Source organism: Pinus tabuliformis, chromosome 6, assembly GCF_031772625.1.
Source record: "Pinus tabuliformis cultivar Carrire ecotype Pingquan chromosome 6, CPIR1, whole genome shotgun sequence".
In the NCBI taxonomy this organism is placed as follows: Eukaryota; Viridiplantae; Streptophyta; class Pinopsida; order Pinales; family Pinaceae; genus Pinus; species Pinus tabuliformis.
Genome location: NC_142292.1, coordinates 1835380504 through 1835395067, shown reverse-complemented (window position 1 = coordinate 1835395067; position 14564 = coordinate 1835380504). Strand labels below are relative to the sequence as shown.

General features: G+C 40.2%; 1 protein-coding gene across 2 annotated transcripts in view; it reads left to right on the top strand.

Annotated features, from left to right (window-relative positions):
• LOC149266334 (actin-related protein 2/3 complex subunit 4) overlaps positions 1–14564 on the top strand; it is a 285298-nt gene that overhangs the window by 28067 nt on the left and 242667 nt on the right. For both annotated transcript variants that reach the window (XM_089395811.1, XM_089395816.1), the window contains one exon: positions 4306–4371. In XM_089395811.1, the coding sequence (XP_089251937.1) occupies positions 4306–4371 (66 nt within the window). The remainder of the gene's footprint in view (positions 1–4305; positions 4372–14564) is intronic.

The following is a 14564-nucleotide window of genomic DNA, read 5'->3' as shown; positions in this document are numbered from 1 at the left end:
GAGCTCATATATGGTTGAGCCTCACTAGATTGGTGCCAAGAATCTTCTAAGATATCTTCGGGGCACAATCTCTCATGGATTGAGATACATTGCCGGAAATGTGAAGCTGCATGATTATTCGAATGCTGACTGGGCAAGCAGTGTGGAGGATCGCAAGAGCACTTCTGGGTGCTGGTTCTCTTTGGGTTCTGCTACGATATCCTGGATGAGCAGGAAGCAGAAGTCGGTTGCTTTGAGCACCGCTGAGACCGAATACATAGCTACGAGTATGACCTCGTGTGAAGCTGCCTGGTTGAGGAAGCTCTTCAATGAGCTGTTTGGACACATGCTGGATACCACCGTGATCTTTTGTGACAACCAGAGGGGGATTCGATTGTTGAGGAATCTCGTATTCTATGATCGCTCCAAGCATATAGACATCAGGTACCACTTTATCTGGGATATGGTACATCAATGAGCAAGAAGGCTCCATCGCATTGGGACTGATGTGCAGGTCGCCGACATTCTGTCGAAGCCCTTGGGAAAGGTCAAATTTGTGACCTTTCGAGAACGACTAGGAGTTGTGGAGAGACTCTCTCCTAAGGGTCCTATATGATATGGACATTGAGCTCTGGGAGCTCCGGGGGGCTTGGGGGTACATCGTGGAGCGATGAGCAACCATAGGGTGAGTGGTCCAGCCTTCCCCTAGTGGTTTGCTATGTAGGCAGGATGAGTGGTTCATCCTTATCTTGTCAAGACACAGTCATAGGGTGAGTGGTTCAGCCTTCCCCTAGTGATTTGTTGTGCACAGGGTGAGTGGTTCGGCCTTTCCCTAGTGATTTGTTGTGCACAGGGTGAGTGGTTCAGCCTTCCCCTGGGATACCCCTTGCGACATGTAGGCATGTTGAATGGTTCATCCTTCTCCTGCTGAGACATCCTACCCATGCAGTCTGGGACTCATGGGAAGTACCTCTCATCTGGCCAATGAGCAGGGAAATGAGGATAGGGACCATAGTAGTACCGATGGACGCATCACGTTACTACCGTACTCCCTATGCTAGGATGACTTCCAAGACAAGAAAGATTAAGAGCCCAGTTTGTTAAATTTCAAGGCTTATCTAACGATTGGTTTTGCAAAGATCTTGGCTATTGCTCATCTATAAAATTATTTTTCTCATCTATTTTAATTTATTTGTGCATTAACTAAATATATCTACTTATAAGAGCCATAATCATTGTAATTTTGTAAATTATTTTTTCTCTAACCCTTATACTTATCTTTCTATATTTGTATATAGCCATTGCGGTTTTTAGCTGGATTTTCTTCCAGATTTGAAGAGGACGCCTATGGTTTCTTCTTGAAATTGTTTGCAGGTGGATATTCAAGGGATCAAAGAAGAAATCAAATTTTTTTGAGGGTTTTAGCCCTCACCTAGCCTAAACGGCTAGGGTTTGGGCTCAACTTCTCTCCTTTTGGAGTGCCGTCTAGCTTCTCTTAAGAGCCGCAAGAGTTTTAGGCCTATGTAGGTCTCTAAAGACTTCGATCCATCATTTCGTGGCTTCTTTCATCGCTCAAAATTTTTCTAAGGGAGCCATTAGGGTTTGAGCCCTTGTTTTCACTTTTTAAATTTTTGCAAGGGTTTGAGCTTGAGAAATTTTGTAAATTATGTTCCCATCAAGATCTAACTTGGGTTTGATTTTGCAGGCATATAGACTCATTTTTTGTTCTCAATTGTGATTGCAAGGCTTGCTTTGGCTAGCCGCTAGGGTTATTGGCTATTCTAGGCTTAGCCGCAAGCCTTTTTGCGGCCTATTTCCTTGGCCACAGGCCTATTGAGGTCTCATAATTTTTACATATGATTTAGAGACTAATCCTTCGGGTTTTGCAGGTCTTAATCCATCGCTTGCAAGGGTTTTATCGTTTGTTTTGGGTCTGATCACTTGGACGTTGCTTTGAGGGCTAGACGTAAGGCATAGATGCCTCATCTAGCCTAGCGGAAAAGCCTTTTAAAGTCTGCTCTTAGCCTCATTTGTTTCAAGGACTAACACATTATGATTGCATGGGTATTGCTTGTTCTTTTGGGGGTTTTATCACTGCTTTTGTGGCTAGGGTTTTGTCCCTTGAGGTTTTTTTTGAGACATTATCTTTTGAAGGGAGGCCGCAGGCTTATGAGGCCTTATCCCTCCTAGCCATGAGCCTCAAGGAGGTTGAATACAACTCATATCTGAAGCTATCTTTTAGGGGGTTATGACATTAAAATTTTGATTATTAAAGGCTTGAAACAATTAAAATTGATCACAAATAACTCATACAATTTTTAGTAGATTTTCTAGCCTTTTCTCTTGCTTGGCCGTGGGCTCTAGTTGACTGATTCATCAAGGTCGTGAGGGTTTTCTGAGGTCTGGTGCAAATCGTTCATCATTAGAGTATCCTATCCATTACCTTGTGCCTTTCTCTTTGGTGTTTGATAGCTTGAAGGGTGTTTGTTGTTGTTAAGGTGCTCATCATCTTGTGATCTCTTCAAGATATTGGGAGGAGCCTCTAGCTTCTTAGTTAGTTTCTTTTATACTAACCTTTTCTATTTACTCTCATTGATTAGATAGGACTTCATTGATATCATAGTTAGATCTAGTCTTTGAGTTGTTTCTCTCATTAAATCATTGTTAGCAATCTCATTTGTCATTGGTTACTTGTGTTGGCATCATTAAATTTTCACTTGTTTTCATCATAATATCATATAAGTGAAAATCATCTTAACTAAACACTATAACTAAGGCATTTGATATTGTTGTTATTGTTTCATTGAGTAATCCTAAATTGCTTCATTTGTTTATCATTGGAATCTTGTAGCCTTGTGTTTTAAAGTGGATTTAATAAGCTTGGTTATAAGTGGTTTATATCTCTTACATTGAAGCACATTGTCATTATTGTATCTCTTTGAAACTATCTAATCTCATCATCATTCTAGTTTAGTTTTGCATTCCTAAAATTTACCTCCAAGCATAAGCTTGGTTGATAGAAAGTTAGGACCACCTTCTTCACACCAATTTGAGAAGCTTGATCCTTACTCAATGGTTAAAACATGTGACCTTGCAGTTCTCTTGTGGGCAATCCCTTGTAGGAATGGAGGCACTTGGGTCGTTAGAACTCTTGGGTAGGTATCGTTAATGAGGCCTTAGCCTCCTTCCCCAGGACTTCTTTCTACAACCTTGTTTAATACTTGCTTCAAAATAATTGAGGAGAAGGCTTTCATCTAGATTAGGCATATAATTAAAATTAACCAAGATCTTGCATTTCACATTAGGTAGGTCTTGCATTCATCCATTGATTGATCATTGGTAATTGGAATTGTGAACTCAATCCATAATTGCAAGCTTTACATTAATGTTCTTGTCTCTTCAAATTTATTGTATTTTGAATATCATCTCCACTTGAAAGTGCAAGTTTGTTTTCTTTGCAATTGTCCTTTAAATCATTTATTGCTCATATCTCTGATTATCTTGATCCATTTCTTGTACTAACATTTCCTCCTTGCAGCATTGCTTATCTTGTAGCTTGAAGTATCTCTCATTATTGTGCAAGTTCTTTAATTCATTTGGGCATTGTTATTAAGGCACTGGTCTCATTGTTTATTCTTAACTGTCATATTGATCTAATTGAGTATATCATTGCTCAATTTAATAATCTAACTTGCCATCTAATCTGAACTCAAGTTACTAAGAGAAGTGATTGCCTTACCTCTTGATCTCCTAGACTTGTTGTTCCAACAAGTTTTCCTTAGTTTTCCATCTTTTAGGGACTACCCCCCTTAGCTTGCCTAGGAGAGAGCTTAAACGGAGTGAGTAGGGAATAGGTGACAGCCCCTATACTGAGCGTTGCGCTGTAAAGACTACACCTTGTGGGGTTGGAAACTTTTCCCATGTTTTGGTGTACATGTTGGGCGACAACAAGCCACACACATTGAAATTCTTTGTGCTTATGTGGGTTGAATAAGCATTAGAAAATGGTGCAAGAAGAGAACATGTTTCTTAGCATTATTAAAAATCATTCGCTTCAGTAATTTCTGGAAAATTAATAACAATCAGAGCATCTTGAGATATTTTTTTCAAAGAATAATAAATATAGTTGGAGCAAATAAGAAAACGGTTGCCTTCTTGTCAATAACATTTGCTGAGGCCAGTAACTGGCACATGAATGTTTCATGAGCAGATTTATATTACATTTGTTGAGCACAAGGAGTATCTTTTTTGGCTATTACATCTAAAATCACGCTTTTTCTCTTAATTAATGATGAAATATTCACACAATCTGTTTGGTAACTGCAGGCAAATACATTGAGAACATACTTGACTTGCATACGAAATACTCTGGCAGCTGCTATGTGTTTACAGGTTTGTATGTGTTTCATTTTGGTTGCTTTACTATCAGGTCTTCGCATTCTAAAGAAGAAATGTCTTGGTCAAAGTCGTTTGCAAATGGTTGCTAGTGGTTTGAAATTTATGTTGGTGTTGCAGAAGCAATGTTGTGTTATCTGTTTAGCCATATTTGCTTGTCCTTGTAAAATTGAGCTGTTAATCTGTCTTGTAATGTTGGTGCCTGTTAACTCCCAAAATGACCCTCAGGTGAAATCGTTTTGGATTGAAGCATCTGTCACTTCCTGAACTCCTCTCACTTTGGGTTGCTTCATGCCAATGGCAGGGGGGTATCCATAACACTGCCTATGACCTATAGATTGAAACAATGAAATTCTGCCGGATCAATAACCAGATAGAACGTACAAAGGTGAAGCTAGCAATTTGTGGAGGGATCTGGGAAACTAGTGCCTGCACTAAATCATGAACTCAAATGAAAACAAAAGCAAGTGTCTATGTGGTGATGGGAATTCCAATGAGATATCTGCATCAGATTAATCTCACCTGTTCAATGTGGCCTAATCTCTTCTATCATCACTGGTCACAACCTTATCCTGGTCACCCAAAATCTTACCAAGGAAAGAAAGTTCTATGCTACAAACTCTAGGGGTCAAGAACACATTCTAGTTTGTAACAACATCACTAAGCTGTGGGAAAAGGAAGGCACGGAACTCAATAAAACTTACCAGTTGGACTGCATAAGAGAGTTGCAAAAGTTAATGACATCAATTAATACGCAGGGGAAGCAAAAGACATGTGTACCAAAATGGTCAAGTTATATTCATTCTCCACACTTTGGCAACTACAAGGATAACATTTCAGTTTGTTAATTTTAGGTATGTTCTATGCTTAGAGCAATTTATTTCAATTTTCACAGTTAGCTCAATATCTTTTCCATATTAGCAATCACATCAATATAATAGTAAATTGCAGATAAAACATAAACATAAATCGCAGAAGACAAGCCAAGACAAGAGGACACAAGATCTGTGCTAGCCAGGGACAAACCCCAATGTGGGGAAACCCTTGATCACTTCTTCTTATATTTTCTTCAATAATTCAGTAGAGAGAGAGAGAGATAGAACATTTACAACAGAAGTCAACACTTTGACTTATCTAAATAAGAGCATAGATCATCTCTAAGAAGATGATACATGAGGTCGCTGAACTCAGTTGAAGACATGTTGCTTCAACTGATTCTCCAAAGTGACTCCATCACCATGCTGCACCTAGCATTGTGCTGCTTCTCATTATCATGCTACATCTCACTGTGCTGCACCATGCTGCACCCATCGTCACTATGCTGCATTTCATCATGCTTCACTAATCATGACTGTACCCATCACTGTACTGCTGTACTATGCTGAGCTATGCTATGCATTGCTGCTCCTATGTGCACTATGCTGCACTGTACAACATGTACTCTTTGCAGCTCCCATCGCTGTACCAATGTTGCACCATGTATCATTGCTTCACCATGAACCATTGCTGCACCAAGTATCATTGTTGTCCCAAGTACCATTGCTGCACCATGTACTTGTTGTCCCATGTACCATGCTGTCCCAAGTACCATTGCTGCACCATGTACTTGCTGTCCCATGTACCATGCTGTTATGTCAAGCCACCAATTTGGCTCCCACAAACTGCCCAACAATCTGATTCAAACTGACCCAAAGAACGGATCCAACACACATCACAACTGCTGCTCCAAGTCTGAGTTACTGCTGTAATGTCTGTGACTGGTTAGGGCATATTTCCCTGCTGTAATAACCCTTGATCAGCCACCAAAACAGCCCTCCTTGACTGCGGCCTACTCTTGAAGAGGTGCTGGCACCCTTGGCTGTTGTCCTGGGCATAGATAGCCCCTAAACAGCTCCACGTTGCCCTCCAAAGAGAGTTAGGACCTGCGGCCCACCTACAGCATCATACGCTGCCCTTCCTTGCACCCAAGACACCTCCACGCAGGCTGAACCAGCCTCTCCTTGCCTCGGCCCTTTAGGGAGTTGTCTCGGCCTCCCCTCACAGCAATTCGGCCCTCAAACATACCCTAGAAACAGCCCTAAAACACCACGCTGTTCTGTCCCTCTTTGCTGGTTAGGGCATCCTTAAAACAGCGAGTTAGGGAGCCTCTTTACTGCGGTTAGGGTCACCCTTGGGACAGCGTATAGATGAGGGCAGTCTTCCTTGATAGCGTAGAGGGTTAGGGCATAACATGACTGCGTCTTCCTTGCTAGGGCATCATCTAGGACTGCGTTTAGACTTCAAGCTTTAGGCTCCTTCCTTACTGCGTCTAGGGCTTCCTCCTCTTAGACTTCTCTTCCACTAAAACCCAAAACAAGTGGAGAGAAATCAAGAGTGAAGTGTGTGTTGAAATGACTATCAAGTCACCTCCTTTTATACTAAAACATTGAGCACATGTGGGGGTTATTTGGTTGCTGACTGACCTTGATGAATTGTCCCACAACACAAATAAATTCATATCTTCATGAATACTTATCGGAATCGGATGATCTTTAGATCAATCCTACACCTCTTGATGAGAGGGATCCAAGAAAAATATCAGCGGCCATAAATAAGATGACCCAATTGGAGTTTGGCCTTAGTTGCCAATTTTAACACAGTTTCAATCACAGAGATCAGATTGTCATGAATCCAATCCTAAAACCATGAAAATTGCCCATTAAATAACCGTCTCCCTGGAAGCTGCACCCTACATACTGGGAGGTCCTTTCTGAAAATATACAAAAATATGCTTTACGATGCATTTATCTGATCTTCATGCACGAGCCTACTGCTGATTCCTCTATGTGAGCATCATTCCATGGATAATGTTTCAGTGTGATCAATCCCATGCATCTAAAACAGTAGTGACCTGCAGTCTACTCTAAATTCATAAGATAGAAATCTTTCTTCCAAACCATGCTGAAATAATTACTAGCATATATGATACACCCAGAATAGATGTACAATTCCCCAAGTGACTTTGCCCTGCATGCTTGCCTAGAGCACCTTCAACCTCTGCCATTAAAACAGTCATCCCCTGCTGTTCATCCACAACATGCACCACTACCTGGCTGATCGAGAGTAAGGGTGCACTCTTCTGCTCTATCCAGAAATAGCACAAGTCCCCCTTTGTGCTAACACAATTACATTATCTGTGCATGCTGTTGAAACATGTTCCACAAACTAAGTTTGAATTCTCAGAATATCATAATACAACTTGCTGAATTTAGATACATACACCCTTTATGTGAGTTGTTAAAAAGCATGAGCTGGAGTAATAGTGATCTGTAAATGGTAGGCAGCCTGTTTGTATTATCAACACATGTCCTCTTTGGAATTAAAATTCAATTGATGTCCCTACAGTTTATTATCAAACTCAGTTTTGACATTTTTAGAATCATTATCTTCTACCACCTAGACAGATACTGAATTAGTCCATCAGAGAGGATATCTATAGATTGTACATTCAGGTCACTTGGACTTCACCCCCGACAAACCTGGGCCCGAAGTGTCCTTCTACCTTGAGCATTTCTTGGAGTTGCAGGATGGTATCATTGTCGGCTCCCCATATGCACGTAGACATTGGATGTACTCACTTAGGATCCCCTTGGGAGTCAGGACAACTCTGAGTTGGTTCTCATCAACTCTGAGTGGAGACTGATCGCCATATATCACGATCTGATAGGAGCTGCTAGATGTGTCACCTACAAGAGCCAGAGACAGAGCAACTTCCATTGCCTCTATAAAGATTTTGGGGGCTCCCTCTCTACCTTCTTTCGATATCTAGATCAGAGATGCTTATCCCTCTTCATCAGGGAGATAATTAGACACAGATATTTTGTTGAAGAATCAAGGGCAGTGATGTATAGTGGGATTCTTCTAGACTTGATAACAATTTGTGAAGCTCTTTTACAAGTTATCTTGTTCGCTTAATCTTCTTCTCTTCTTATTAATGCATGTGTGTTTACTTCATCAAACTGCTACCAAAAACATAAGAACAAGAACAAAAGATGTTGGCTCTTTGCTAGGGCCAAAACCTCTCTCTCTTAGAGAGGAAAACCCTTTGGTAAGTTTCTCTTATTGAAGCTTCTTATTGATCAATGCCAAACCCTAGACCCTTGACTAGAATGTTCTCCAAGACAAGTCAAGTCCTTCTTCCTTTCTGCACTTTGTTCCCCGACAATTAGTCTTCCTTCTTCAGGCACTTCGTACTCCTTCGTTCTTTCACTGGAGATAGACCTTGTTTATGTGAGCTCTAGATGAGATGCTTTCCTCTATGCTTAGTGATGTCCTTTACTTGTGGAGACACCTTTCTCTTGATGAAACGAGATTCTTTTTGAGATGTATATGTAGACTGATGTGATTGTACAACAGCCCTAGATTCTCGCACGTGTGGTAGGTATCCTTGTGAATTAGGGCCCTTTCACCTCCGCTTGAGAGAGAGTTTTCTTCGCTTGAGTAGGAGGCCTTGTAGGCCTAACTTTCTAGCCCAAACAAAGATAAATATAAGACTGTTATGTCGCTGCTATTATCATTGTAGTGATGACTCTGTTTCTCACACGTGACTGTTTTCCACCCTAGAAACAGTGTTTTTGACTTCGGTCTAGACTTCTCCTTCTTTGCTATACTAGAGGCTCCTTACACTTGTCTTCTCTTCACCTTTTCTCGACTGTCCTTCGCTGACTTGAGGCCGACTTGTAGACTGTAGGCCGAGTTGAAGTTTCTTCATCATTTTTTTTCTTTTTCTTTGAAGGATGTCGTTGCATGGAGAGGACTTGACTTTGCTTGGAGGGATATCCTTTGACTCTTTATACAAGTATATACATGGTGTAACATGCCCTTAAGGGTCTTCAACATTTTCTTTTGACTCTTTGATTCTCCTATAGCACTTTAACATGTGCTAGACCTACTTCAATGAGCAAGAAACACATGATAAATATAGCAAAAATAATATTTCTTTTCTTGAATAAATACAAATATCAAAAGTACATTTATGAAGACCGAACCTAGTTACACTTTCTTCAACACTCCCTCTTAACTAGGGAGGTATTCATAAATCATTACAAGGTGTTTGGCTATTTTTCAATCTTGAAGAATTCTCATAAGAGAAACCGGATTGGCAATCCATCTGTTATAGCATCATAGTAACCAACATTGTTTCCATAGCAAGGCCTTGACTAAAAACTCTATCTCTCATAAGATTAGAGCACAATGTTGGTGAGACCAATGACTTATAGACACCTTAGTCATTGTCTCTCAAGGTACATACCCACCTGGGTTTTCACTGAGTATGAGTTTCTAGGACTATTCTTGTCTTGGGTTCCCAACCCTCAAAGAATATTTGTCCTCTTGCCTACTCTTGTCTTGGATGCCCTATACATCCTCAAAGAGTATCTGATGCCAGATGATTACCCAATCCTACCATTTTTTCTTCGCAAGTGAAGACAAGAATGTTGTGTTTATCTTTTCCTCTCAATTGAGGAAGACATACCCAAGTATCCTCTGACAAGGTACTTGTCCAAGTTCCTTTGTAATTGGGAACTTGTTATAACTCCCTCTTAGCTAGGGACTTGTCCATTCATCAACAACTTCTTCTTCATGGGTCCTTCAGCTACTTGATCTCCTTCTTTGATGTCATGAATTCTTTGTTCTAACTTCTTCTTGGTAGGGCACCAACCATCGATCACTTTCCTTCTTGGCTTGTCATGTCATTGCTTCTTCGTGGAAAGTGTCCTTCTAGATGTGTGTTAGGTTCTTTCATCATTTGGCTACTCCTTTGTCATCTGTCTATGCTTTTAGAATACTTATCACATAGATGCTTAGTTGTACTTGCTTGTTTCCATGCTTCGATTTGGTAGCCCTTCATGACTTCATCCTGACTTGCTTCAACATTAGATAGTGCTTTTGTTGGATGGCCTCTTCATCATGACATCTTCGTAGAGTTGAATCAACTATCTGCACCTTACTATCTCCAAGGTCTTCATAGGTGTCAAGACTCAAGGGTCCTTTGATCTTTTTCTTCCTTTGTCAGAGTTGTCATGCCTTCTTTTGGGAGATGTCTTTAATGGATCTTGTCGGATAATGTTTCCTTATGACCATGGTTTTCTTCACATGCTTGATCTCTTTCTTCATTTGCTTCTTCTTGAGTTGTTTAGATAACAACCTTATACTTTCCCATGAGAGGAATATCTTCTTTTTCCTGCTTACTTGAATTAGTTAGCATTTCCTCTTCACATGTCTTTTAGTTAGCAATCCTATACTCCTTAGGAGAGTATTTTCTTCTTCACTTGCTTTATGGAGTAGTCAACAACTTTATGCTCCTTATGTGAGCACTTCTCTTGTTGACTTGTACATGCTCTTGAGTATGTCTTCGGTCAAATAGATCTTTTTGTACTTGATCATGTCTTAGATCTATTTCCATGACTTTAATAATATATAAGATGACATGACTTTACCTTTTAGTGCATACATACCTCATCTTGATTCTGCTTTGATCATCTCGACTTCATTTGATGGTCCTTCTTGATTGATATAGCCCTTCTTTGCTTCATCCATTCTTGCCTGCACATCATTCTTCCTTGTATTCCATGAATGGAAGTCTTGTTGACACATCTACTCTTATTTATGAACCTTCTTTTGAAGATTCTTGTCATAGGATCTTGTAGATCCTCATCCTGCAAATGTCTTTTTCTTTTGATGATGGTGGCCTTCTAGGATTTACAATCATGATCGCTTATTCTTTTATCACTGATGAGGTCTTATAATAGGTATGCTCCTTCTATATGAATATCTTGAGCTATATGTATATTATGCTCCTATATTCTAGAAGATATTTTTAATCATGCATTTTGGTTCTATTTCTAAATGCTCCTTCTACATGAGTATTTTGAACTCTATGTACATCATGCTTCTAGATTCTAGAAGATGTTTCTAGCCATGCATTTTTATTCTATTCCTACATGCTCCTATACTACTCAAAACTTTGAAAGAAGACTTTAAGTAAAGAAGTAGACTTAGTCATAGTAGAGATCCGAAGGATCTTCCTTCTTTTGCTTCTTTTCTTCTTCTTTCACCTCTTGAGTCATGTGAGCTTCTTCCCTTTTTCTTTTGTTGTTGTTGTCCTTCTTAAGTTTTGGACAATTCCTTTTGTAGTGTCCATATTCTTGGCATCCAAAGCATTGGATTTTGGACATATCTCTATTGTTTGTTCTTTGTGGACCAAATTTGCCAAATTTTCCCTTTTTCTTGGCCATGGTTGCAAATGCTCACTCCTTTGATCCTACATCCTCTTTTGCTTTGAGTCTAGTTTCCTCTATCTTGCATAGAGACCATAATTCACTTAGTGGGGTAGCTTCTTTCTTGGCATATATGCTTGACGTGAAGTTGCTCCAATCCTCAGGTAGAGCATTGAGTACTACGGTTGTCATTTCTCTGTCGGACATGACTTCTTCCAGCTCTTGAAGTTGATCCCTCATCTCAGAGATCTTCATGAAATATGGAGCTATTCCTTCCTTTGATATCTTCATCTTATACAAATCATTTCGAAGAGATATCACTTCTCCAACTGTGCTTAACGAGAATAGCTCTATTAGCTTGTCATAGATTTCTTTTGATGTTTCAAGTTTGGAGACATAATGAATAAGAGAGTCTTTGATGAATTTTATTAGAATCCTTTGAGCTTTTGTCTCATCCTTATTGTACTTGGCTAAGGCTTGAGTTTGTTCCTTAGCAGGGATAGCGATACTCCCTTTGATGTGTTCTAGAAGTTCTGTTGACACCTAATCCTTGTGATTGGGTGAATATATGTAAATAAATAAATAAAAAATATGAACAGTCATCGGGAGATGAACTCAACAGTCTCTCCCTCATGTATATAATGAAGACCTACCTGATGGAATAATATACGAATTATTTTTTCCTTATGGAGTTACTACCTGGCCTGACATGGTATCAGAGCCAACTCCTTTTTTAGCTCTTATGTCCCTTGTAACTCCCTAGTTTGCTCTTCATATAACTGCCTGCGCCCTTTGTCTGCCATATTCCATATATTCAAACCTGCCCCCTCCACAGTCGCTGCCAGGTCTAAACGCTGCATTACCTGCGCTCTCTGGCTCTCTGGACTGTCCATAAACGTTTCATACAAAGCGCTGCTTCATAAACATTGGTGTCAGTGGCTTGATTTTTGATTGGCCTGAACACTGAGTAGCATCATCATTCTGGAATTTCATTTTTCCATGCGATTCTGATTACTCGCTATGTCTGATACGTTCAAACCCCGCGTGCCCTCCATTACCGACAAAATACTCTCCATTTGCCTTGCTGTGGCGGTCTGCACTCAATTTTGAGAAGACAAGCAGCCTGACAATGTGTATGCCAATGTTTATGTTATTTCTCATATTTGTGTCTAATCAGAGCAGCCAAATGTGAGGATAAGGCTGCACAAAATTCAACTTTTAAAAAAATCGCACGATAGATTTTCTGATTTGGCAATCACCCGATGGCCTGACCTGAACTCGACGTGAAGAGTTGAACGCTGGATGCTGAAGAGTTGCGCTGGAAGAGTTGAACGCTGGACGCTGATAGAGTTGAACGTTGGAAGAGTTGAACTCTGGACGCTGATAGAGTTGAACGCTAGAAGAGTTGAACATTGATACAAAGCGTTGCTCCATATACGCAGTCGATTGGCCCGGAAAGGGTTGTTTTTTTTGAGTGGCGCAGCGCAAGAGGGATACCCAAGTCGTGTTACCACTGCGCCATGCGGGTAAACCCACGACCTCATCTTTGACAGCACACTGTTTCACTTCCTTAGCGCCGGGGTTTCGAGCTCATGCGTGGAGGCACCATGAAACACTTTGAAGCGAAAATTTTGATGATGCCTTTTTTCTATTAGAGTTTCACTATAAACACATGCTTCGAAGTTCGTTCATTTGTGCGATTGGTTTTCATAATTAGTTACATTTTGTGGGCCTCATCTATTCAAGTTTCGAGGGTCTCTTATTGGGAATATAGACTCGTTTTCTCATTTTCATGTGAGTGCACCAGCCGAGAATGCCAACTGCGCCTTACAATCCACGCTCACCGCCCTTTGATGATTGAGAAGATGTAAATGTACCTTTGTTGGAGCGCTGTCCAGTTGAATACACTGTGCAGTTTTGTATATTTACAGAGTTTTGTGTATTGACACTATATTTTCCTTTCCCATTAAGAGTAAAATTTTGCAACAAAATTTTTGCAGCGGAATTTTTTTTTTGTACAGAATGCATTCAATCATATCCATGGTGGGAATAGTTCTCATTGGCAAAGAGAACTATCCTGAATGGTCCCGGATGATAAAACACACCCTCATTTTCAATGATTTGTGGAAAGGAGTGTGTGTCGGAGACGGAGACAATGAACCAGTACAGCCTACCTCAGACAAGGAACTCGTCATTTGGGAAAACAAGAACAACAAAGCTTATGCATTAATCGCAGCATCTGTAAATGAAGAGGTGAGTCGCCATATTTCGTCATATTCAACTGCCTTCGAAGCCTTACAAAAGCTGAAAGAACTCTATGACTCACATTCTGCACTTGAAGTTGTTCAACTCATGATTAAACTCTTCATTCTTGAACTGCAAAATAATGATCATGTTGCTCTTGCATCTGAAGTAAAGTCTATAATGCATGATATCAAATCCACTAAGGTTGAATTGGATATTCCTCTTATTGCTTTTCTTAAGGCACTTTATCCTACTTACTCCAATTATCTTGAGTCATTGTAAGCAAATGGAAATCTCAAAGATATAACCTTTGACTCTCTTGTGAAAAAGTTTGTTGAAAGAGAGAAAGCTTTTGGAAAGAAGACATCCCCTGAATCTTCTGAAGAGGCTGTGTGCCTTGCTCATAAAGAAAAGCATCCTGCTCAAGATTCTTCAAGAGGAAGAGGTGGTCGAAGAGGAAGAGGAAGATATTTCAGAGGCAGGGGGGGCAGACACTCTCAAGGAGAAAAGGTAGATTTGCACTGCATACACTGCAAAAGGAATGGATCACATGATGCCTCTACATGCAAAGCTACCATGGGACAAAACTGAGCAGAAAAGAAACCAACAGAAAGGTAAAACTGGTGATACAGACAAAGGTAAAGCACCTGAATCCGCTCACTATGTTGTGGCACAATGTAACATTGGAGT